We start from the raw sequence: 26204 nt of genomic DNA on the forward strand, positions 1-26204 counted from the left end.
GTGATTGGTACCAAAAACATTTTGGACAATTATTGGGCCACCCAGATGACCCGACAGGAATCTCATCGAACATTTATAGGACGCAATCGAGAGGTCAGTTCATGCGCAGAACCCTGCACTGGCAACACTTTTACAATTACGGACGGCTGTACATCTACACCTACATCTACATGGTTACTCTGCAGTTCATACTTAAGTGCCTGGCATCGAACCATTTTCATACTACTTCTCTACCATTCCATTCTCGAATGGCGCGTGGGAAAAAGGAACACCTAAATCTTTCCGTTCGAGCACTGATTTCTCTTCTTTTATTATGATGATCATTTCTCCCTACGTAGGTGGGTGTCAACAAAAATTTTCTCATTCGGAAGAGAAAGTTGGTGATTGAAATTTTGTAAATAGACCTCGCCGCAAAGAAAACCGCCTTTAAGTGACTGCCACCCCCACTCGCGTATCATATCAGTGACAGTCTCACCCCCATTGCGCGATAACACGAAACGGGCTGCCCTTCTTTGCACTTTTTCGATGTCCTCCGTCAATCCTACCTGGTAGGGATACCACACCGCGCAGCAGTATTCCAGCAGATGACGGACAAGTGTAATGTAGGCTGTCTCTTTAGTGGGTTTGTCGCATCTTCTAAGTGTTCTGCCAACAAAGCGCAGTCTTTGTTCCGACTTCCCCACAATATTATCTATGTGGTCTTTCCAATTTAAGTTACTCGTAATTGTAATTCCTAGGTATTTAGTCGAATTGATAGCCCTTAGACTTGTGCGAGTTATCGTATACCCAAAATTTATCGGATTTCTTTTAGTACCTATGTGGATGACCTCGCACTTTTCTTTGTTTAGTGCCAATTGCCACTTTTCGCACCATACAGAAATTAAATTCTCTCTAGATCATTTTGTAATTGGAATTGATCATCTGATGATTTTACTAGACGGTAAATTACAGCATCATCTGCAAACAATGTAAGGGGGCTGCTCAGATTATCTACTAGATCATTTATGTAAATCAGGAACAGCGGAGGGCCTATGACACTACCTTGCGGAACGCCAGATATCACTTCTGTTATACTCGATGATTTACCGTCTATCTCTACGAACTGTGACCTCTCTGAGAGGAAATCGCGAATCCGGTCACACAACTGAGACGATACTCCATATGCACGCAATTTGATTAATAATCGCTTGTGAGGAACGGTATCAAAAGCCTTCTGGAAATCTAGGAACATGGAATCGATTAGAGATCCCTTATCGACAGCACTCATTACTTCATGGGAATAAAGAGCTAGCTGTGTTGCACAGGAACAATATTTTCTGAATTCGAGTTGGTTATGTATCAATAAGTCATTTTCTTCAAGGTGATTCATAATGTTTGAGTACAGTATATGCTCCAAAATCCTACTGCAAATTTAGATCAGTGATATGGGTCTGTAATTCAATGGGTTACTCCTATTTCCTTTCTTGAATATTGGTGTGACCTGTGCTACTTTCCAGTCTTTAGGAAGAAACCTTTCGTCAAGTGAGCGGTTGTATATGATTGCTAAGAAAGGCGCTATTGTGTCTGCATACTCTGAAAGGAACCTGATTGGTATACCATCTGGACCGGAAGACTTGCCTTTCTTAAGTGATTTGAGTTGTTTCGCAACACCTAAGATATCTGCTTTTATGTCACTCATGCTAACAGCTGTTCTGGTTTCGAATTCTGGAATATTTACTTCGTCTTCTTTCGTGGAGGAATTACGGAAAATTGTATTTAGTAACACCACTTTAGTGGCATCATCATCGGTAACATTCCCATCGCTATCGCGCAGTGACGGTATTGACTGTTTTTTGCCGCTGGTGTACTTGACATGCGACCAGAATCTCTTTGGGTTTTCTACCGTATTTTGAGACAATGTTTCATTGTGGAAACTATTAAAAGCATCTCGCATTGAGTCTGCACTAAATTTCGAGCTTCCGTGAAACTAAGCCAGTCTAGGGGATTTTGCGTTCTTCTGAATTTGGCATCCTTTTTTCGTTGCTTCTGCAACAGTGTTCTGACGTGTTTTGTGTATCATGGTGGATCAGCCCCGTCTCTTATTAACTTATACTGTCGATACTGTATCTTTGAATTTGAGCCATATCTGGTCTACACTTACACAATTAGCTTGGAAGGAATGGACACTCTCTCTTAGGAAGGCATCAAGCGAATTTTTATCTGCTGTTTTAAATAGATATATTTTGCGTTTATTTTTAGTGGTTTTGGTTGATATGGTTTTGAGCTGTAGAGGCAGCATGGCCCAGTATTTCTGTAGGGGACTTCCAACAACTTGTTGAGTCCACACCGCATCGAGACACTACACTGCGCCTGGCGAAAGGAGGTCCGACACGATATTAGGAGGTATCTCATGACTTTTGTCAGCTCAGTCGTGGTAAATATTAGTTAAAAATCTGGAACCGCTGTGAATGCACTACGCAAACGTTGCAATACAAACCAGAACCTTTGCAAACAGTTCCAGTAAGAGATCTGAGAATGAACAACAGAAACTGATTTCGATCCTGCTTCATATCTTAGTCCACCATAGCAGTGTCTCTACACATCAACCGACAGCATCGAACTCGAACACTCTTTGTGTGTTTAAAGTAAACGTTCGCTGTGAACCACATGGCACTCTCACCCATGGAGTGGCTATAGCTACAGCATGCTACTGAATGAGTAGCGTCTCGCCGTTGCGGGGCTGTGCATCGATATCATTGGTTTGTGACACGCCACGCTTACTCTGAAGTGGCGCCAAAATGACGCCGAGGCCACAGCAGTCGACAGCTTTGGAGACGCCATATTGCTTTCGTCGCTTTTTGTATGATAACTTGCGTGTAATGGCAGCATGCCGTTCCAAGGCAGCGGTACTTTGAAAATTATTCATCAAAGCATCACTTTAGTTTGATTTCTTATAATTAAATGGCAGTTAAAGACACATGAGCCGTAATAGTCTTCAGCAGATCATAATATGAAAAATATTTTTTTAATAGTTGCATGCACTCACTGTGGTCATGTGGTTAGGCACGCCATGTTCTGGAGTGGAAAGAAGTAGGTCTGTGTTTTGCTATATGCAAACACATTTTTTTTTCATCTTCGTGTTTGTTCAAAATGGTTCAAATGGCTCTGAGCACTGTGGGACTTAACTTCTGTGGTCATCAGTCCCCTAGAACTTAGAACTACTTAAACCTAACTAACCTAAGGACATCACACACATCCATGCCCGAGGCAGGATTCGAACCTGCGACCGGAGCGGTCACGCGGTTCCAGACTGAAGCTCCCAGACCGCACGGCCACACCGGCCGGCTTCGTGTTTGTATCACATTTTGGGACTTCCTTATTAATGTAATACAGGGTGAACTTTAATAAAACCGACAAATTGCAGGGGCGGATTCCTGACTGGAAATGGAGGAAAAAAGGTCTTATGAACATGTGTCCGAAATGCATCATGCCCACAGTAGACGGTGCTGACGGATGAAATTTCCTCTGACCACGTGCCATGTGATTGACGCAGCGTACTACAAGCAGCAACCTTGCAATGTTAGCAGGAGTGCTTCTGTAAAATTTGGAAGGTAGGAGACGAGGTACTGGCGGAAGTAAAGCTGTGAGGAAGAGGCGTGAGTCGTGCTTGGGTAGCTCAGTTGGCAGAGCACTTGCCGGCGAAAGGCAAAGGTCCCGAGTTCGAGCCTCGGTCCGGCACACAGTTTTAATCTGCCAGGAAGTTTCATATCATCGCACACTCCGCTGCAGAGTGAAAATCTCATTCTGGCATTGTGCTGTTGTTCACTGCCAGGTCTCCGTTGCCATACTGCAAGCGCCTGTGAATATCTGTGATGCTCTCAGTTTCCGCCAAAAGAAGCTCAATGACAGGTCTCTGCTCGGAACGCACCTCCGTTACAGGCGGCATTTTGAATGCAACGTATAGAGCCGCCACCTAGGCTATCGGAACTATAAGCCTTGAAGCGAGAATATTACACAACACCTTCCTCATTTTTTTGACTGAAATTGACAGAGAAAAGAAATGTGTTGTATTACTTACTGAATGCTCCTCGTAGATGAAGATGTATATAACATTCATGGTGATGAGTTCTGCACTGCAGCGACGAGATAGATTACATTTATGGAAGCACAGTTTTTTCTTACAGGTGAAGTGGTGGACCACATTTAACGAGCCGCCAGTGATCGCTTGGGGCTACAGCTGTGGCATAGGGGAGGGCCCGGCACCCAACCAGAACGCTTCCGGGATCGGAAACTACCTGACGGGTCACACTATCCTCAGAGCCCATGCTCTTGTCTACAGACTGTACGACGAGCAGTACCGAGCCACACAGAACGGTGAGTGTCTGTTTCACTTCTGAGTTCACCTCGGTGTGTCACTAAAGCGAGCTTCACTCACGGCCCCCCCTCGCCTCCCCCCCCCCCCCCCCCCCCCCCCAAAACACACACACTTATTTCATCCTGAAGGGGACCTTTACTTCCATAGCGTAATGTTGTGCTGTATGGAGCAGCAGATTATATCTTACAATAATTTTAAACCGTAACGCCAGATTAACAAAATAATTATAATACATTATTTTCTGCTAGTGTCCAGCTGCTTACGTACGGTCAGTCTGATCCCCACCGACAAAATTTCGGAAATTGGTAACGATTATTTTCTGAGTAATTTGGTACAAAGGTTCTGTTGTCTCATGTGATTCGTTATAGGCTAATAATGATTTGTTACTTCAGTTATCTTTATATGAACTTGTGGCGTCTGTGGAATCCGTAGCTCTGAAACATATTCTGTAAATTAAAGGTGGAAGAGAAAAAAGGGAAGGTATTGGTGATATCAGCTGCATTGGGACTTTATGCTAAATCGGCGGTGACGAGTGAAAATATGTGCCGGACCAGGACACGAAAGCGGGATCTCCTGATTACTAGGCAGTTGCTTTTATCACTGCGCCATCTGGATACAGTGTTTATCGCAAATGCACGGTCTATGTAGGCACGCTCCCTGGCCGACCCAAACTGCCACCAAATGCCACCTATCTGCAGTCCCGTCCGTGTGATCCATGCTCACTAATTTTACGAGGGTCAGTCCAAAAGAAATACACACTATTTTTTAAAAAAATCCGTCTTTTATTCTACATGTTTGAAAGTCTTACAGTGTGTAGATACATCCTTTAGGAACAATATTTTCATTTCTCCACATAGTTTACATCCCTCTCAACTACCTTACGCCATCTTGTAACCAGCGCATGTATACCCGCACGTTAAAAATTCTGGACCAACCTGTTGGAGCCACTGTTTGGCAGCGTGCACAAGGGAGTCATCATCTTCAAACCTTGTTCCACGAAGAGAGTCTTTCAGTTTCCCAAAGAGATGATAGTCACATGGAGCCAGGTCAGCACTGTAGGGCGGGTGTTTTAGTGTTGTCTATCCGAGTTTTGTGATCGCTTTCATGGTTATGGTTTTTTGACTGCCATATGGCCGTGCATTGTCGTGCAACAACAAAACATCCTGCTTTTGCCGATGTGGTCGAACACGACTCAGTCGAGCTTGAAGTTTCTTCAGTGTCGTGACATGTGCATCAGAATTTATGGTAGTTCGACTTGGCATGATGTCCACAAGCAAGAGTCCTTCGGAATCGAAAAACACCGTAGCCATAACTTTTGCAGCAGCAGGTGTGGTTTTAAATTTTTTTTCTTGGGTGAATTTGCGTGATGCCACTCCATTGATTGCCTCTTCGTCTCTGGTGAAAAATGATGGAGCCATGTTTCATCACCTGTCACAGTTCTTCCAAGAAATTCATCTCCACCATTCTCGTACCGTTCCAAAAGTCCGCTGCATACCGGTTTTCTTGTTTCTTTGTGAGCCACTGTCAACATCCTGGGAACCCACCAGGCACAAACCTTTTTTAACGCCAACACTTTCAGTATTCTGCAAACACTTCCTTTCCCTATCCCAACCTAGCGTGACAATTCGTTCACTGTGATGCGTCTGTCAGCAGTCACCAATTTGTTAATTCTCTCCATATTGTCTGGAGTGTGTGCAGTACGAGGCCTGCCGCTGCGAGGACAATCCTCAATATTGCCGTGCCCGCTTTCGTCACGTAACCTGCTTGCCCACCGACTAAGTGTACTGCGATCGACAGGAGCATCTCCATACACCTTTTTCGACCTCTTGTGTATGTTTCCCACTGTCTCATTTCCACACCCCAGGAATTCTATGACAGCACGTTGCTTCGGACGAACGTCAAGTGTAGCAGCCATGTTGAGGATATGCTGTGACGGCACCACTCATGGGAACAGGTAGAAAACAAGCAGGAAGGATGTATCTACACACTGTAAGACTTTCACACATGCAGAATGAAAACTGAATTTACAAAAAAAAAAGTGCATTTCTTTTGGAGTGATCCTCGTAGATTCCTGCTGGAGGCTGAACGACATTGTGAATCCGCATTGAAGGTTGTAGATTCATTGCCCATCGAGGCGAATCAATTATGTAACTGATTATGCAAACTGATTAGGTAAATTGAAGGAATTATATGACTGATTCGCCTCGACGGGCAATGAATCACAGTCTTTAGTGCGGATGCACAACATCATTCAACCTCAGGCGGGAATCTAAAATTGCATTTGCGATAAACTCTGTGTCCGGATGGCGCAGTGGTTAACGCAAATGCCTAGTAAGCAGACCGGCCGGCACACATTTTCACTCGTCGCCGCTAATTCTACATAAAGTCCCGATGCAGATGACATCAATAGTTACTTTCCTTTCTCTCCATCCATCTCCAATTTTCACAAGCAGATACCTTTGTTTCTGTGGAAATACATTCGCGACAGCGAAAAAGCCTGTAGTCATATGCAATCACCAAAACTCAGCTAAGACTCATACGTACAGACGCAAGAGTGCTTGACGTGGTTGCCTAACTATGGGAATATCCCAGCACAGCTTCATCCTGGATCATTTCCATTGCATTAATTGAACCCACGAGTTGCAGCGGCCAATTCTTCATCAGTAGAACTATCCAAACTGCTGCGTATCCCTGTTAACGTACAGGCAATATTGTTGTTGTTGTTATTGTTGTGGTCTTCAGTCCTGAGACTGGTTTGATGCAGCACTCCATGCAACTATATCTTGTGCAAACTTCATCTCCCAGTACCTACTGCAACCTACATCCTTCTGAATCTTCTTAGTGTATTCATCTCTTGGTCTCCCTCTACGATTTTTACCCTCCACACTGCCCTCCAACACTAAATCGGTGAACCCTTGATGCCTCAGAACATGTCCAATCAACCGATCCTCTTTTCTAGTCAAGTTGTGCCACAAACTCCTCTTCCCCCAATTCTATTCAATACTTCATTAGTTGTGCCACAAACTCCTCTTCTCCCCAATTCTATTCAATGCTTCATTAGTTATGTGATCTACCCATCTAATCTTCAGCATTCTCCTGTACCACCACATTTCGAAAGCTTTTATTCTCTTCTTGTCCAAACTATTTATCGTCCATGTTTCACTTCCATACATGGCTACACTCCACACAAATACTTTCAGAAACGACTTCCTGACACTTAAATCTATACTCGAGGTTAACAAATTTCTCTTCTTCAGAAATGCTTTCCTTGCCATTGCCAGTCTACAATTAATATCCTCTCTACTTCGACCATCATCAGTTATTTTGCTCCCCAAATAGCAAAACTCCTTTACTACTTTAAGTGTTTCATTTCCCAATTTAATTCCCTCAGCATCACCCGAGTTAACTCGATTACATTCCATTATCCTCGTTTTGCTTTTGTTGATGTTCATCTTATATCCTCCTTTCAAGACACTGTCCATTCCGTTCAACTGCTCTTCCAAGTCCTTTGCTGTCTCTGACAGAATTACAATGTCATCGGCGAACCTCAAAGTTTTTATTTCTTCTCCATGGATTTTAATACCTACTCCGAATTTTTCTTTTGTTTCCTTTACTGCTTGCTGAATATACAGATTGAATAACATCGGGGAGAGGCTACAACCCTGTCTCACTCCCTTCCCAACCATTGGTTCCCTTTCATGTCCCTCGGCTCTTATAACCGCCATCTGCTTTCCGTAAAAATTGTAAAAAGCCTTTCGCTCCCTGTATTTTATCCCTGCCACCTTCAGAATTTGAAAGAGAGTACTCCAGTCAACATTGTCAAAAGCTTTCTGTAAGTCTACAAATGCTAGAAAAGTAGGTTTGCCTTTCCTTAATCTTTCTTTTAAGATAAGTCGTAAGGTCAGTATTGCCTTACGTGTTCCAATATTTATACGGAATCCAAACTGATCTTTTCCGAGGTCGGCTGCTACCAGCTTTTCCATTCGTCTGTAAAGAATTCGTGTTAGTATTTTACAGCTGTGACTTATTACACTGATACTTCGGCAATTTTCACGTCTGTTAGCACCTGCTTTCTTTGGGTTTGGAATTATTATATTCTTCTTGAAGTGTGAGGGTATTTCGCCTGTCTCATATATCTTGCCCACCAGATGGTAGAGTTTTGTCAGAACTGGCTCTCCCAAGGCCGTCAGTAGTTCTAATGGAATGTTGTCTACTCCCGGGGCCTTGTTTCGACTTAGGTCTTTCAGTGCTCTGTCAAACTCTTCACGCAGTATCGTATCTCCCATTTCATCATCATCTACATCCTCTTCCATTTCCATAATATTGTCCTCGAGTGCATCGCCCTTGTATAGACCCTCTATATACTCCTTCCACCTTTCTGCTTTCCCTTCTTTGCTTAGAACTGGGTTTCCATCTGAGCTCTTGATATTCATACAAGTGGTTCTCTTTTCTCCAAAGGTCTCTTTAATTTTCCTTTAGACAGTATCTATCTTACCCCTAGTGAGATAAGCCTCTACATCCTTACATTTGTCCTCTAGCCATCTCTGCTTAGCCATTTTGCACTTCCTGTCGATCTCATTTTTGAGAGGTTTGTATTCCCTTTTGCCTGCTTCATTTTTTATATTTTCTCCTTTCATCAATTAAATTCAATATTTCTTCTGTTACCCAAGGATTTCTACTAGCCCTCGTCTTTTTACCTACTTGATCCTCTGCTGCCTTCACTACTTCATCCCTCAGAGCTACCCATTCTTCTTCTATTGTACTTCTTTCCCCCATTCCTGTCAGTTGTTCCCTTATGCTCTCCCTGAAACTCTGTACATCCTCTGGTTCTTTCAGTTTATCCAGATCCCATCTCCTTAAATTCCCACCATTTTCAGGTTCTTCAGTTTTAATCTACAGCTCATAACCAACAGATTGTGGTCAGAGTCCACATCTGCCCCTGGAAATGTCTTACAATTTAAAACCTGGATCCTAAATCTCTGTCTTACCATTATATAATCTATCTGATACCTTTTAGTATCTCCGGGATTCTTCCATGTATACAACCTTCTTTTATGATTCTTAAACCAAGTGTTAGTTATGATTAAGTTATGCTCTGTGCAAAATTCTACCAGACGGCTTCCTCTTTCATTTCTTAGCCCCAATCCATATTCACCTACTATGTTTCCTTCTCTCCCTTTTCCTACTCTCGAATTCCAGTCACCCATGACTATTAAATTTTTGTCTCCCTTCACTACCTGAATAATTTCTTTTATCTCATCATACATTTCATCAATTTCTTCATCTGCAGAGCTAGTAGGCATATAAACTTGTACTACTGTAATAGGCGTGGGCGTTCACTATGCTGTTTATAGTAACTTACCCGTACTCCTATTTTTTATTCATTATTAAACCTACTCCTGCATTACTCCTATTTGATTTTGTAATTATAACCCTGTATTGACCTGACCAAAAGTTTTGTTCCTCCTGCCGCCGAACTTCACTAATTTCCACTATATCTAACTTTAACCTATCCATTTCTCTTTTTAAATTTTCTAACCTGCCTGTGCGATTAAGGGATCTGACATTCCACGCTCTGATCCGTAGAACGTCGGTTTTCTTTCTTCTGCTAATGACGTCCCCGCCCGGAGATCCGAATGGGAGACTGTTTTACCTCCGGAATATTTTACCCAAGAGGACGCTATCATCATTTAACCATACAGTAAAGCTGCATGCCCTCGGGAAAAATTACGGCTGTAGTTTGCCCTTGCTTTCAGCCGTTCGCTGTACCAGCACAGCTAGGCCGTTTTGTTTAGTGTTACAAGGCCAGATCAGTCAATCATCCATACTGTTGCCTCTGCAGCTATTGAAAAGGCTGCTGCCCCTCTTCAGGAACCACACGTTTGTCTGGTCTCTCAACAGACACCCCTCCGTTGTGGTTGCACCTACGGTACGGCCATCTGTATCGCTGAGGCACGCAAGCCTCCGCACCAAGAGGCAAGGTCCATGGTTCATGGGCGGGAATTTTGAATAACGCATGTAAAACATTGCTGCCATACACGGTAAAGTACGAAACGAAAGGGGGTACCACGAAATTTTGAATAACCCCTAGCAAAATCAAATGAAATTATTTGTAAAACAATTTAATATCTATCAATCCAATTGAAGATCACCTGTTGTTGCCTAATCCATATTGAGAGCATTAACATTTACGTATTTGTCTAGAATGAGATTTTCACTCTGCAGCGGAGTGTGCGCTGATATGAAACTTCCTGGCAGATTAAAACTGTGTGCCAGACCGAGACTCGAACTCGGCACCTTTGCCTTTTGCGGGCAAGTGCTCTACCAACATTTTTTTTTTTTAATCGTTGTGTTTTGGTCGTCGCGGACGTCACATGACATCTGTGAAACTTCCTGGCAGATTAAAACTGTGTGCCGAACCGAGACTCGAACTCGGGACCCTTGCCTTTCGCAGGCAAGTGGAAGGTAGGAGACGAGGTACTGGCGGAATTAAAGCTGTGAGGACAGGTCGTGAGTCGTGCTTCGATAGCTCAGTTGGTAGAGCACTTGCCCGCGAAAGGCAAAGGTCCTGAGTTCGGATCTCGGTCCGGCACAGAGTTTTAATCTGCCAGGAAGTTTCACGTATTTGTCTAAATAGATGTCTGGATACAGAATGTTCTCATGGACGTAACCACCATAAAAAGCACAAAATAACAGCTTGAAAATTTTAGCCATTGTTTTAAAATTATTAAGAAATCAAAAGTAATAATTTTGAATAATAAGTAAATGCTCATTACTGAAATGAATAACAAGTAACAACTCTCTGCGATAACGGGAATTACGTAACCTCACGCTGACGTTTACTTACATGCACAGGACTCATGAACTTTACAAATGAGGCTCACTGAAATATCTATAATACCTAGGAAATTACTCGCCTGAATGAAGAATAATTAAACTGCTGAATATGAACCAGTTAAGGCAGCACAAAGTAACACTCGGATAAACAACAAGAAATAAAACTGTAAAAATTTTCTATATCTTGAATTTGAACCTTAATTTTTCAGTAATAATTAAAGGAAATTTACTTCAATGTAAGTTCTATTACATTGTAAAAGCGTACGTCGTCTCTGGTTATTACGGAACAGAATATACAACTTCCCGACGCATTACATTGACATCCGGCCATATCTTCTGGGTTCTCTCCTTTTTTTGGTAGGCAAGATTCGTGACTGGTACATTTAGCCAGCGCGAGATCGTTACAAATCTCATAGAAAGTTTGAAGTGGGATACACTTGCAGATAGACGACGCGCTAAACAGAAGGGGCTGCTGACTAAATTCCGAAATCCGATCTTCACCGAGGATGTAGAGCATATATTATTACCATCAACTTTAAAATCGCTCAGTGATCACCATTCAAAGATAAGGGAAATTAAAACTCGTACTGAGGCGTTCAGACAGTCGTTTTTCCCTCGCGCGATCCGCGAGTGGAACAGAGTGGGGGTGGGGGAATATGACTTTGACGCGAATAGTGCCCTCCGCCACACACAGCTTGGTGGCTAGCGGAGTATATAAGTAGATGTAGATGTAGATTATTAATGATCAGTCAGAATTTCAACAAGAAATCAAAACTGGCAGTATTACGCTTTTTAATTAGATCAGGGAGCTGAAGTTCTAACAAACAACGGTTAATATTTATAAAAGTTCACTCAAAGTTACCGGATATGCCTCACATTATTTCTATTCTGGATGAAAATGAACAGTCTCACAGTTCTTCGCAAATGTTACAGCGATGCCCTAGGTGTCTGCGACAATGCTCCTATTACTCCATACACACTCTACGAAAAGAAAAAGACGCACCACGAAGGAATTATTCGAATCAGGCGAAAATCGGAATGTGTGACGTAAATGTATGAATATACAAACGCTTACAATTTCAGAAAAATGTGATGATTTATTCAAGAGAAAAAGCTTCACAAATTGAGCAAGTCCATAACGCGTTGATCCAGATCTGGCCCTTATGCAAGGAGTTATTAGTCTTGGCATTGATTGACAGAGTTGTTGGATGTGCTCCTGAGGGTATTGTGCCAAATTCTGTCCAATTGGCACATTAGCTAGTCAAAATCTCGAGATGATAAGAGGGCCTTGCCGATAATGCTTCAAACATTCTTAATTGGGGAGAGATCCGGCGACCTTGCTGGCCAAGATAGAGTTTGGCAAGCACGATGGCAGACAGTGGGGGGGTGCGGGTGGACATTATCTTGCTGAAATGTGAGCCCAGGATAGCTTGCCATGTAGAGCAACGAAACGGGGCGTAGAATATGGTCGACATACCACTGTGCAACAAGGTTGCCGGGGCTGACAACCAAAAGCTATGAAATGAAATGGCACTCCAGAGCCATCAGTCCCTAGGGCGGGTGACAGGTTGGTAACCCACTGCTCTCTGGAGCGTCTCCGGACACGTCTTTCCTGGTCGTTGCAGTTCAGTCGAATCGGGGCTCATCACTGTGGAGAATCTACTCCAGTTAATGAGATTCCAGGCCCCGATGACCAGTGAAGAAGGGACTGGAGACGCACCAGACAGCGTTGGAATACCAACCTGACTGTCACCCGCCATACAACCTGTCACCAGGAGTGATGGTCTGGGATTTCGTTTCATTTAGTAGCAGGACTCCTTTGGTTGTCATCCACTGCACCCTTTAGCACACCGGTACGTCGACGATATTCAACGCCACGTTTTGTAGCCTTTCGTGCCAACCCATTCTTAAATTACATTTGAGCAAGATAATGTCCGCCCATGCACGGCGACAGTTTCTACTACCTGCCTTAGAGCTTTCCACATCCTACCTTGGCCAGCAAGATCGCCGGACCTCTCCCCAATTGATAACGTTTAGAGCATTACGGGTAGGTCTGTCCAACCAGCTAGGGTTTTGACGATGTAACTCGCCAATTGGACAGAATTTGGCACGATATTCTTCAGGACATCCAAAAACTCCGTCAATCAACGTCAAGCCGAATAACTGCTTGCATAAGGGTCTGAGATGGACCAATACATTATTGACTTTGCTCGATTTGTGAACCGCTGTCTCTTGAATAAATCATCCAGTTTTTCTGAAATCGTAATCATTTCTTTGTCTGTACATAGATGTCACGTCTATCGAATTACGTTCCATTAGTATATTCCTTTGCGGTGTGCTTTTTCTTTTCTTTTTTCCCCCTTAGAGTGTATTAAGGGCACACTGATTAGCAATGACCAGTTGTGGGGCATGTTGTTGATGTTCCTGGAGCCTTATACATCTACCCACACCTGTCACGTCCGTTATACCTCGTAATTAACAATTTGGTCTCACATGGACCTAACTTTCCATTCAGTACGCAACTCATTCGTCCACACAATTATTGTTTAAAAAATAGCACTGGAGTGCCGCGCACTCTCTTTGACACCACACAGCAGCGTCCAGAGACGGCGCTAGCGTTTTTCTTTACGTTTTGACAAACGGTACAGAATTTCCCTTTTACTATTAGTTTCATGTCGCTACTGACCCAGTGTGATATTTGCATTAGCTACGAAACATATTCCATTTTCAGCTCCAGATAACAGATTAAAATTTACAAAAAAATATAATTTACATTATAAAAAAAAAATAGGTAGTACATCTGTATTAAAGTGTTATAGCTGCTGAGAATTTTTCCGTGTTGTATGTACGTGGTCAATGGAACTCTTCAATCCCTGACGTTTCGTCCAAGGCTACTTTGGACATCTTCGGAGGTGCTCCTGATTGTGCTGAGTCTTGTCGAGTGACGAATCGGACGTTGAGGAGTGGCCTAAACACCGTGGAGAAGAAGAAGCCATGAAACTCAGTGATATATTGACTGTGGCGCTACAGAATCGATGAGAATGTTTTATCTTTGACTTACTATGATCGATAGTTAAAAAAATTTATCTTTGACAAGGTTTATCTCTGCTATCACGTGAAATCCAGACCACGCCCACTTTCCACGGTATTTAGGCCGTTCTTCGACGTCCGACTCGTCAGTCGATAAGATCAGCACAATCAAGAGCACCTCCGAAGATGTCCAACGTAGCCTTGCACGAAACGTCACGGATTGAAGAGTTCCATGGACCACGGCCATACAACCCTGAAGAATTCTAAGCAACCGAAACATCCTGTCGTGAAAGCCTTCATTGTATGATAAAGTGTTATAGTCTGCACTCTGTACTTACTATTTTTAACCTCTACCACTCTATCCAGTATGAAGCTACTACTCCTCGATGCTGTAGGAGATGTTCCATTTGTTCTGGAAAAGATCTTCTGTAGACTTCTTTCTTAGCGTATTCCTTTCATTACTTCATTTCGTACTTAATCCACCCAACTAATTGTTAACATCCATCGATAGCATCAAATTTTTCTTCATAATGTGGGGCCACGGTCATAATATATTTCTTTAAAGTCGTTATCGCCATTAGACTGTTTTTTATTTGCAGTACCGGCCGGAGTGGCCGAGCGGTTCTAGGCGCTACAGTCTGGAACCGCGCGACCGATGCGGTCGCAGGTTCGAATCCTGCCTCGGGCATGGATGTGTGTGCTGTCCTTAGGTTAGTTAGGGGATTGATGACCTCAGAAGTTAAGTCCCACAGTGCTCAGAGCCATTTGAACCATTTTATTTGCAGTGTTACATTTACACGGTCATGATTTCGTCTTTAAAGTGCCATTACCAAGTGTTTTAATGTTATGCAGTGCCTAAGATGGCTACTGTCGGATTTAAAATCATGATTGTGTAAATGTAACACTGCAAATAAAAAACAGTCTAATGGGGATACTGACTTTAAAGAAATTTTTCTTCTTCTCTGGATTCCATGCTAAGTTGGCCGGTATCGATGGAAGGTCTCACACGTAAGGTTACAGTTCAAATCAGAAAACCAGATGCTTCAAGCAATATCAGCAATCCTGTTCCTTTATATTGAAGAGGTATTGAGTAACGTCTTACATTAAATTCCTGAAACGTTCCTGTTGTCAGGCTGAGTAAACCGACTGCAGACGTTACTCTGTGTTGCAGGCACTGTCGGCATCACGCTCAACACAGACTGGTACGAGCCCTTGAGCGACTCTGAGGAAGACCAGGCTGCCTCCGAGCGGATGCTACAGTTTCAGGTAACTGCTACGGGCCTCACCTCCACAGCACTTTCACGCAATGAGATGGCTGGGACAAGCGTCTAAACTGCCAGCTCCAGTTTGAAATGCTCCAACCTGATTCTGTTTTAATCATTCAGAGAGTGGTTTCTCAGGGTTTAGACTCCATAAGAGAGGCGAGTTCAGACACTATGAACTACCTGTAATAAAATAACCTTCTCCATGCAAATCAACGTAGTTTAAGCATCACTCACAGAAACTAAATTCGTGCTGATGCCACATGATGTCATACGTGGCACAGTAAGAGGAAATCACATCTATTCGGGGGTTTTTACACTTTCAAAAAGCGTTTCATTCAGTACCACATGAACACCGTGTAAAGGAAGTTCATTCTTATGGGATATCTGGACGAATTTACAACTAGGTCTAAAATTTCATCACAGGAAGAAGGCATCACTCTATCCCGGATGGAAAGTTATCTAATAAACGCCGAAGTAACGTCTGCTGTGTCTGAGGGGTGTGCGCGAAAGATGTAAGCCACCCCTTATTTTGCCCGCCTGGTTAGCCGGGCGGTCTAACGCACGGCTTTCCGGAGCGGGAAGGAGCGCCTGGTCCCCGGCACGAATACGCCCGGCGGACTTGGGTCGAGGTCCGGTGAGCCAGCTAGTCTGTGGATGGTTTTTAGACGGTTTTCCATCTGTCTCGGCGAATGCGGGCTAGTTTCCCTTATTCCACCTCAGCTACACTATGTCGGCGATTGCTGCGCAAACAAGTTCTCCACGTACGCGTGCACCACTATTACTCTACCACGCAATCATGGGGTTACACTCGTCTAGTGTGAGACGTTCCCTGGGGAAGGGGGGGGGGGGGGTCCACAGGGGGCCGAACCGCACAGTAAACCTGGGTTCGGTGTGGGGCGGCGGACGGGTGAGTGGACTGCAGCAGTCGTCGTGGGGTTGTGGACCACTGCGGCTGCGGCGGGGACGGAGCCTCTCCGTCGTTTCTAGATCTCCGGTTAACATATTTGCAGATAAGAGCGCAATTTTTTACTTTTATTTATTTATTTATTTTGCTGTTTCACATATGTGAAGTGAATGTATCAGCGCTGCACTACGTACAGAGTAAGGAGCGAACGGCAGGAAAGAACGTTTATTTTGGCGCGAATGAAGTAATTGTTATTAATAAATATTTGCTAATGAAAGTTGCCTTTTGCCACTCAGACATTAAGAGGCGTCTACAGGTCATAAGTATTATATTTCAATAATTTCAGAGTGCCTGAAACGTTGATATAAATAAATAAATGAATAACTTTGGCATAACCGAAGATGTACGATTTTATGCGAACTATCCCGATTGTACGCTCGAGTTCCAGACTGTGTGCCATAGCCGGCAGTCTTCGATAGGATGCCTTTCGACCTAGTCATGTAATAAAAAATGGTTCAAATGGCTCTGAGCACTATGGGACTCAACTGCTGAGGTCATTAGTCCCCTAGAACTTAGAACTAGTTAAACCTAACTAACCTAAGGACATCACAAACATCCATGCCCGAGGCAGGATTCGAACCTGCGACCGCAGCGGTCTTGCGGTTCCAGACTGCAGCGTCTTTAACCGCACGGCCACTTCGGCCGGCTAGTCATGTAATAGACCGTGCTCTTGTGCCGTTATTAGTTAGCCTATAATCAGTGTGAACAAGTTCATTTTGCGGTGTTTCTTAAATGAACGCCCAATAATGGCATCCCGTATATAAATTATTTTCACAAAATTTCTTACCTCTTCGTTACGTAAAACATACACTGTAGTATTGTACTTTCAGAATCCAACGCCGCTGCTACGGCTCTGGAAGGAGACAGAAAACTACGAGAGCATCTTCACATGGCAGATAGGAAGAATTCCTAAGCGGCGTCTCACCATGTCAGTTCAAGAGCAGACTGAGTTATCGCAAAACTCGGATGGGAAAGCGTTACCAGTTATACTGTACGCCCCTTACACCATCCTCTACGGATCCACGGCTAAACTGAGACATTTCTGGAGGTTTAGTACGAATGCGGGGGGTGGGAGGGGGGTGTTCTTACAAAGTCAGTTACTTTTCCTCGAAAAATTTTGGTGTATCCAGTCGAATGCTTCGCCTCGCCATTTGGCGCGATGAAGCCGAACTATAGAGGAAATATTGCTCCACGCTAGTACCAATGTCGTGTTTGTTAATGTTCATTTTGTATGTCAAGAATGGGAAGTTTCTACTGCGTTCCCCTGTTCTTTCGTTAAATAAGCGGTATTTTCGTCCGACAATCTGGCAACACCATTGAATTGTTCCCTGCATGTAGAGAATTTTGAACGTAGAAAGTTGAAGAGGGAGATGGTCACAGTCTGGTGCTGATGGGTGCAGCTTTGCTGATTTTGAGGATATGTAAATGATGCAATCCATGGAAGCGCGATCCATATTGTGAGCAGTTCGCTGCTTACTTGTTCTGGTACGCAACTTGAGCTGCCGATTTGACGTTCAGTTTGTGGTTTGGTCTCATTAACTTTGAAGTCGTGAGGTGAAACATGTAAGGTTACCTTGTTGTGTTTTCTCCATTCAGTCTTCCAAATAAGTTTGTATCACCCCCCCCCCCCCCCCCCCCCCCCCCCAGTGTTAGCGTCACTTTGTGTAAATTCACTCGAGAAAAATAAATTTCTCTCTGTCAATGCCCATCAGAAAAACTGTATATAAAGCACGTGTAAAACTCATGCTTGACTGGTAGTCAGACTAACGAGACTGACAAGGGAGATCGAGCGTATAAAAATAAAGATAGTATGAATGGTCACAAGCTTGACCGATAAGTGAATCTAACAGAAATATTGTCAAGTCTCAGCTGGCAAGCACTCCAACGCTGTACATCTCGGAAAAGTGCACATAACTATAGACTTCCGTCGCTGAAGTTGGCGTATATTATTATGGAGCACTTTCTATGCTCACGTATCATAATGTGTTTGGAATCTCCTCTGTAGGCTTTAACATAAATTCTGGAAATAACGATCTTGTGCAACTCAGGTCACCCATTTAGCTCACGAGATACAGAACGCAGTGGATAGTGGCGCTCAAGTTGGTATCTTGTCCGAAAGCGTACGATACAGTTGTTCACTGCCAACCAATGACCACATAGTGAAACGTCCTGGCAGATTAAAACAGTATGCCGGACCGAAACTCAAACTCGGGATCTCTGCCTTTCACGGGGAAGTGTTATACCGACTGACTTACCCAAACACGACTCACGACCCGTCCTCACAGCTTTACTTCCGCCAGTACCTAGTTCCTACCTTCCAAACTTCACAGAAGCTCTCCTGAGAAACTTGCAAGACTAGCGTTTCTGGAAGAAAGGATATTACGGACACATGACTTAGCCACAGCCTGGAGGGTGTTTCCAGAATGAAATTTTCACTCTGCATCAGAGTATGCGCTGATATGAAACTTCTTTGAAGCTGAAAACTGTGTGCCAGACCGAGACTCGAACTCCGGACCTTTGCCTTTCGCGGGCACGTGTTCTATCGACTGAGCTACCCAAGCAAGATATACGACACTCACAGCTTTATTTCCGCTAGTACCGTAGGAGAGCTTCTGTGAAGTTTGGAAGGTAGGAGACGAGGTATTGGCGTAAGTCAAGTTGTGAGCACGGGTCCCGAATCGTGCTTGAATAGCTCAGTCGGCAGAGCACAAGTCAGCGAAAGGTCCCCAGTACGCATCTCGGTCCGGAATGGACATATCGCGCTACCATTGTGTCACATTCGTAGCTATCTGGTCGGCATGAGTTACCTGTTGGATGTCCTACCGACCTCGCGGGCTCCTAGAACCAAGGACTTCCACCGCTACTTTCAACGGACACTGCCTGGTAATGTGATTGAACGCTGACACCCGGCCGTTGGCTGGAAGCGGGTATGGAGTAACATACACTCACCTTTCCTCCTCACCGCGGTGAGGGCGCTGTAGTATTTGATAACGACGGAAATATTCTCCATCCGACAACGTTTATACACTTTGAGTCTGGCCGAGGACCCTCCCTGCCCCAGATGCGCTGCTGTCGACATGCACCGTTTCGTTTGTGATACGGCTGCCGACTGCTGGGTCCTCACACGTCGTATGTTGTCATTGTTGCTGCGACGGACGCCTCAGTCCGTAGAGACCACCAAACTGATCCAACCCGACGTCACCAACCACCCTGCTACTCGCCATAACGGCACGGTATGGGTTAACGGTATGCCGTTGTCATACTATTTTAGTGAGAGCGTTACAGAGTTGTTAGATTTTTTGCACTATTTAACGAGCAACTACACGGTTTTATGGCGCAAGGTGTCGTATGGTTCGCTCTTCGTGAATTACTTGGGGTCGTTGTTTACGCTCCCTCAAGACCATTAGGATGTACCAGGTGTGAAAAGAGATTGAAGATATGACACAGGACGGACAGATGAGGGACATCAACTGTAATTACAGGGTGTTTCACCCTCTCTGAAGGAGAAGTCTGCTTGCTGTGGAATCCCCCGGAAGAAGATTTTAAAAAATAAATAAATAAAAAATGAATAAAAATGGAACAAATAAAATATAATAGAAATATTGTGTCCTTTCTTTTATCCCTCTTTTTTAACAAAACGATAAAAAGCGTATTTCGGTTCTGTTCGTGAGTGGAGCCTGAAGTGGTGGCAAACATCCGTCCTAGTTAGCTTTTAGGGTAAAGTGGCGGTGGTACTAGCTATTGTTTTTCTTTGCAGGCTAGATATGTTTTTGGGGATAGTAGTGGTGTTAGGAGCCAACGCGTGAAGTGGAAGAGGTCTAGGGAAAAAAGTTCGCGAAACGCAAAGGTCCCCAGTTCGAGTCTCGGTCTGGTTTTAATCTGTCAGGAAGTTTCATATTAGCGCACACTCCGGTGCACAGTGAAAATTTCGTTCAGGATTACATAGTCAGCTTACTGGATTCCTAAGCAGCTCTCTGTGAATAGACTGAAGACTTACTAACTCTTTTATTAATGGGGAGAAATCGTTAGACTGTTACTGTTTACGTTATGCAGGGTGTAACAAAACAATCATGGCAAGCTCTGAAGAGTTGTGGGTGGTGTCATGAGGAATACATTGAAGATAAGGAGCAATATTTGGAAATGTCATCCAGCGACGCTATGGAGAGTCAGATTATAAAACATTATTCATATAGTTTCAGAAGATGACTGCGAAAAAACCACAAGACATTGAAAAGAATGACACATAAGTGACTAGAGTATCTATAACTTTCTACTCGTAATACGAGCCTAAGATAGTCTCAGAGCGCACTACTATGGGGTAGGCGTGTCAGAACATGTAGAAAAAGCGTCTGCGTATTGTAGCGCCGAATTAGATCGTGAACATTCGAACGGATTCAAAAACAGGCCTCTCTCCGTGTCCGTTGCTCTACAGCAACAGTGACTTCAGGATTTGTACACACATACTGACGTTCTCACGACATAAGCACTGATAATATTGAGAAACCGTAAAGTGTGTTAAAAACTTGTACAGATGCTCTATCCGCTGTTGTGTGTCTGTTTTCTGTTTGTCTTCCTGTTTTCACACAGTCGTCTTCTGAAACCCTGTAGGTACTTCTGAATAAACATGCAGAGACCGTGCAGCTACGCGTCCCTTTCAACAGCAACGATGCGTTTTTACGCAGGACCAAAGGCTGAAGATCGTAAGCGGAGCGCATGGTTCTGACAGCATTCAGGACGTTAGTCTTCCGCGTGTAAATGCTCCGTTGATTGAGCCATCTAGGCACGACTGACCACTCTCCCCGCACTGCTTTATTTCTGACAGTACCTCATTTCCTTCTTTCCAAACTTCACAGTTTTGCTGCGTACCATCTCCTTCTTTCCAAACTTCACAGTTCTGCTGCATACTTGGTGGGACTAGCACTCTTGGGTAAAAAGGTCATCTCAGAGAAACGGCTTGGTCATACTCTGGGGGCTGTTTCCAGTACGAATGCTCGCTCTGCACGGAGTGCAGGCTTATTTGATACCTGCACAGGTTAAAACTGTGTACTCGACTGGATTAACTCAGCTGGAAGACCATTTATCATTTTAAAGAGAATGTCACACTGAAGCGTTTGAGGATGGTAACTGATTTCCTTCACATTTATTAATTGCTTACAGGAACTCCCCTGCTCTCCCTTCTCCCCTCTGGTGATGTCCTTTGTTGATGGGGAGGAAACACTGAATTTCTCCAAGAAATTTATTCGAGCGGTACGCAATAATTCGGGACGTTTTAATAAACGTGACATTGCTGTCAGTGGAAATTTAGGTTTTACCACCAGAGAAGAGCTGGGAAAATGGCAATATAATTTTGTCTTCTTTTAGATTCCACTGTTTCTCTTGCTGTACGAGTGTTGCTTCCAAGTTGCGCTTATCGCTGAGCAGGATTTCTGGTTTTCAGCTGGGTCTGTTCGCGCACCCAATCTTCAGCTCCTCTGGTGACTACCCAGCCGTGGTGCGCGAGAGGGTAGACGCCAACAGCATAGCAGAGGGTAGACCGCGCTCCCGGCTGCCCAGATTCACCGCGGAGGAGGTTGAAAGCATAAGGGGTAAGTAAGGCTTACATCGCTGTAGGTGTGCCACACCGCTGAACAGAGCAAAGGCGACTGGACCTGATGGGACATTTACACTATCTAATCACAAGTAGCTGGACACCTATTAGTGGATACTAACACGGAGTGTAGCCACCCTTCGCCATTATGACAGCTTGAATTCTGCTGGGTTACTTTCCCTGGTGTGTCTGAGGGTCTGTGGAGGAATGGAACCCCATTCTTTCTCAAGAAACGGAACCAGAGAAGGTTGTGATGCACAGTGCCGGAATCTGGAGCAAAGTCGACTTTCTGACTCATCCCAAAGGTGTTCCATTGGGTTCAGGTGGGGACTCTGGACAGGCCAGTCCATTTCAGTAATGTTATTGTCCGCAAACTATTGCTTCACAGAAGCTCCTTTAGGACAGTGTGCATTGTCATGCTGCTACAAGCAGTCATATTCATCGAACTGTTCTTCTACTGTATGTAGTGCACAATCCTGTAAGAAGTGCCAGAATCCTTCCCCATTTAGTGTTTTCTTAAACGTAATAAGGAAACGACATCATCAGCCACAACTCTTTTGTGGATACGTGCGTAGCGAGCACAGGACCCCGAGCTAATGTGGCCCTCCTTCCTTTCCGGGCTGCATACCCTCCCTTTCCGCATCCTTCCCCGTCCCCCATCTTCGCCCCCCCCCCCTCACCTCTGGCTCTTTCCTTCCCTTTCTCCCCCTCTGGGAGTATGGTTTGTGCCTACGTCCGGAGACAGACGCTCGAAACTGTTACAAATTCCTTGCTTTCTACACTTGCAAGTCTTCGTCCTTCCTCTGTCCTTCTCTTTTCCTTCCCTCTTCTCTTTGCCTTTTTCTCTGCTGCGGCGTTTGAGACCCCTCTTCTTTCCTTTCCCTTTCTCTTTTTTCCTCCCTGTGCGTGTCTGAAGGCCGACCCACGCACTTCCATGCGTAGCCGGTGACGGGGTAACGCGTAATTCCCCGCCCCGGGTGGACAGGTAGGACACGTACGTACCCCCTGGTAACGGCCAGGCCCAGGGAGGGGTGATTATCCGAGCTGATACCTTCCGAAAGTGCCGATTGGTCCCTCCGTCCGTTTGTCGGGAGGTGTGACCTGAGGTGTGAACAATCACCTAAAGCGGGAGTGCCCTCAGAGAGGGCCCCCACAAGGGAGGAGCGCGCCATCGGAGACGCCGGTAATCATGGGGGATTCTTCCGCAATGGTTGTCCTCACCTTCCACTATGTCTGCTCGCAAGCGTAAGTTCACTGAGTCTCAGCCACAGACAGTTCTTCCATCGTTGCCACAGTTCCTTGTTGTTTCTCGGTCTGACGAAGGTCACGACTTCTCCACGGTCAACCCTTTCATTATTCAGAAAGGTGTCGACGCAATTGCAAGTTTTGTAAAGTCTTGTTCCAGATTACGGAATGGCACCCTGTTGTTAGAAACAGTCAGTGCCCTCCAGGCACAAAAATTGCTGCGTACCTCACTACTACACACCTTCCCTGTCCGGGTGGAACCGCACCGTACCTTAAATTCCTCGTGTGGAGTCGTTTATATACGCTCCCTCGATGGATTGTCTGACGAAGAAATTCAGCACTACCTGTCTGACCAGGGCGTAACGGCTGTTCATAGGGTTCTGAAAAGGGTTGACACGAACATCATTCCAACTCCCACTGTCTTCTTGACATTTGACAAAGTTCAACTCCCATCGAAAATCAAAGCAGGCTATGAGATAATTTCCGTTCGCCAATACGTCCCAAACCCTACGCGTTGCTATCGGTGTCAGCGGTTCAATCACACCAGCCAGTCCTGCTCCAATCCGGCCAAATGTGTTACGTGTGGCAAGGATGCCCATGAGGGTGCTTGTCCACCTCCATCCCCTCGCTGCATCAACTGTATGGGTGACCACGCTGCTTCCTCTCGCGATTGCCCCGTTTTTAAGTACGAAAAGCTCATCCAGGAAATTCGAGTGAAGGAAAAGGTGTCGACCTTTGCTGCCCGAAAATTATTCGCCAGTCGACAGCCCACCGTGCCTCAGACAGGAAAATACAGCACTGTCCTTGCTTCTCCTCGGCCAACAAAGGAGGCGGCCACGCAGACTTGTGACCTCACCTTTAGTGCCACGGTCGTCAGATCGGCCAGCGCAAAGATCGCCCGTTCAACCTCACCACTTTCGCCTGCCCACTCTCTGGCTCACCCTTCGTCGGGTTCTGCTAAATCTCGAGCCCAAAAGTCAGACACCAAGACTTCGAAAAAAGAGCATACTCGTGAAGAGTTTTTACGTACCGCCACTTCCCAACCATCGGTTCCTCCTTCATCTAAACATCATACTTCCAAGAAGGCTACAAAGAAACCCAGTTCCTCTCCTTCTCCGCCAAGGCGTGTCCCATCTACAGCACCACCTGGCGGAAATCTCCCTCGGCCGTCTTCTGTGTCGCCGAGGCGCACTGCTGGCGGCCGATCAACCGGCCGATCGCTGGTGGCAGGAGCTGCTCCTAACCAACCTATGGATCAGGATCTTCTGCCTTCGGCTGAATGCCATTCCATGCTGTCGGTCGCAAGCTCTGAGCAGTCGTTGAGTTGACAGCGACCTTGGTCACATTCCTCCATTTTCTGTTCACTCTATGTCCATTATCCACTGGAATATCCGCGGTATTCGAGCCAATCGGGATGAATTGTCGATCCTCTTACGATCCTACTCGCCGGTCATCTTCTGTCTTCAGGAAACAAAGCTGCGTCCCCATGACCGCTTTGCTCCCTCATTTTCAGTCCGTCCGATATGATCTCCCCTCTGTTGAAGGCACTCCAGCACATGGAGGACTCATGATTCTTCTCCATGAAACTCTCCATTATCACCCAATCCATTTAAACACTTCCTTCCAAGCTGTCGCCGTCCGTCTTTCCCTTTCCGGATACACGTTCTCTCTTTGTACTGTATACATTCCATCGTCCACACCAATGGCACGAGCTGACCTCCTTCATCTTCTTAGTCAGCTTCCACCCCCCTATTTGCTGGTTGGGGACTTCAATGCCCACCACCCGCTTTGGGGATCTCCACATCCTTGTCCACGTGGCTCACTATTGCTAGACGTCTTCCACCAAGCGGATCTAGTTTGCCTCAACACTGGGGTCCCTACATTTTTGTCTGCCTCCACGACAAATTTATCTCATTTGGACCTTGCGGTCGATACTGTTCCGCTACCTCGGCGCTTCGAATGGTTCGCCCTTGATGATACACACTCGAGTGACCACTTTCCATGTGTCAGACTGCAGCCTCAACTGCCATACATGCGCCCGCGACGCTGGAAGTTTGCCCAAGCTGATTGGACACTTTTTTCGTCTCTAGCGACATTCGATGACCGTCACTTTCCCAGCGTCGACGATGAAGTCACACATATTACCGACGTTATTCTTACAGCTGCGGAGCATTCAATACCACGCACCTCCGAATTGCCCCGGCGCCCCCCAGTTCCTTGGTGGAACGAGGCATGCCGTGATGCAATACGTGAGCGGCGACGTGCTCTCCGCGTTTTCCGCCACCATCCTACTTTGGCCAACTGTGTCAGCTATAAGCAGTTCCGAGCGCGATGCCGTCGTGTCATCCGCGATAGCAAGAAGGCAAGCTGGAAATTCTTTATTAGCTCATTTAACACCTTCACTCCCTCCTCGGAAGTTTGGAGTCGGCTTCGACGGTTCTCAGGCGCGCCTAGTTTCTCCCCGGTCTCTGGGCTCACTGTCGCGCATGACACATTAGTGGACCCCGTCGCAATTTCTAACTCGTTGGGTCAGCACTTTGCTGAGATTTCGAGCTCTTCAAATTACCCGCCAGCGTTTCTCCCGAAGAAACGTGCAGCGGAAGTGCTACCTCTTGCTTTCTCCTCTCAAAATCGCGAAAGCTACAATACTGTTTTCTCCATGCAGGAACTCCAACATGCACTCTCTTTTTCTCGCTCCTCCGCCCCAGGACCGGATGGTATCCACGTCCAAATGTTGCTGCATTTATCAACCCATAGTCTGCGTTACTTCCTTCGCCTTTATAATCGAATTTGGACCGACAGTACTTTTCCCAGACGATGGCGGGAAGCTATCGTCGTTCCTGTTCCGAAACCTGGAAAGGACAAACATATCCCCTCTAGCTATCGCCCCATTTCTCTCACGAGTAGTGTCTGTAAGGTTTT

At 45.2% G+C, this 26204-nt stretch overlaps 1 protein-coding gene across 1 annotated transcript in view; it reads left to right on the forward strand.

Annotated features, from left to right (window-relative positions):
• Positions 1–26204, forward strand: part of LOC124623026 (myrosinase 1-like) — a 133665-nt gene that overhangs the window by 41246 nt on the left and 66215 nt on the right. The window contains exons 5-7 of the mRNA XM_047148817.1: positions 4164–4353; positions 15393–15487; positions 21888–22035. Of these exons, the coding sequence (XP_047004773.1) occupies positions 4164–4353; positions 15393–15487; positions 21888–22035 (433 nt within the window). The remainder of the gene's footprint in view (positions 1–4163; positions 4354–15392; positions 15488–21887; positions 22036–26204) is intronic.

This window comes from Schistocerca americana, chromosome 7 (genome assembly GCF_021461395.2).
Source record: "Schistocerca americana isolate TAMUIC-IGC-003095 chromosome 7, iqSchAmer2.1, whole genome shotgun sequence".
NCBI lineage: Eukaryota > Metazoa > Arthropoda > Insecta > Orthoptera > Acrididae > Schistocerca > Schistocerca americana.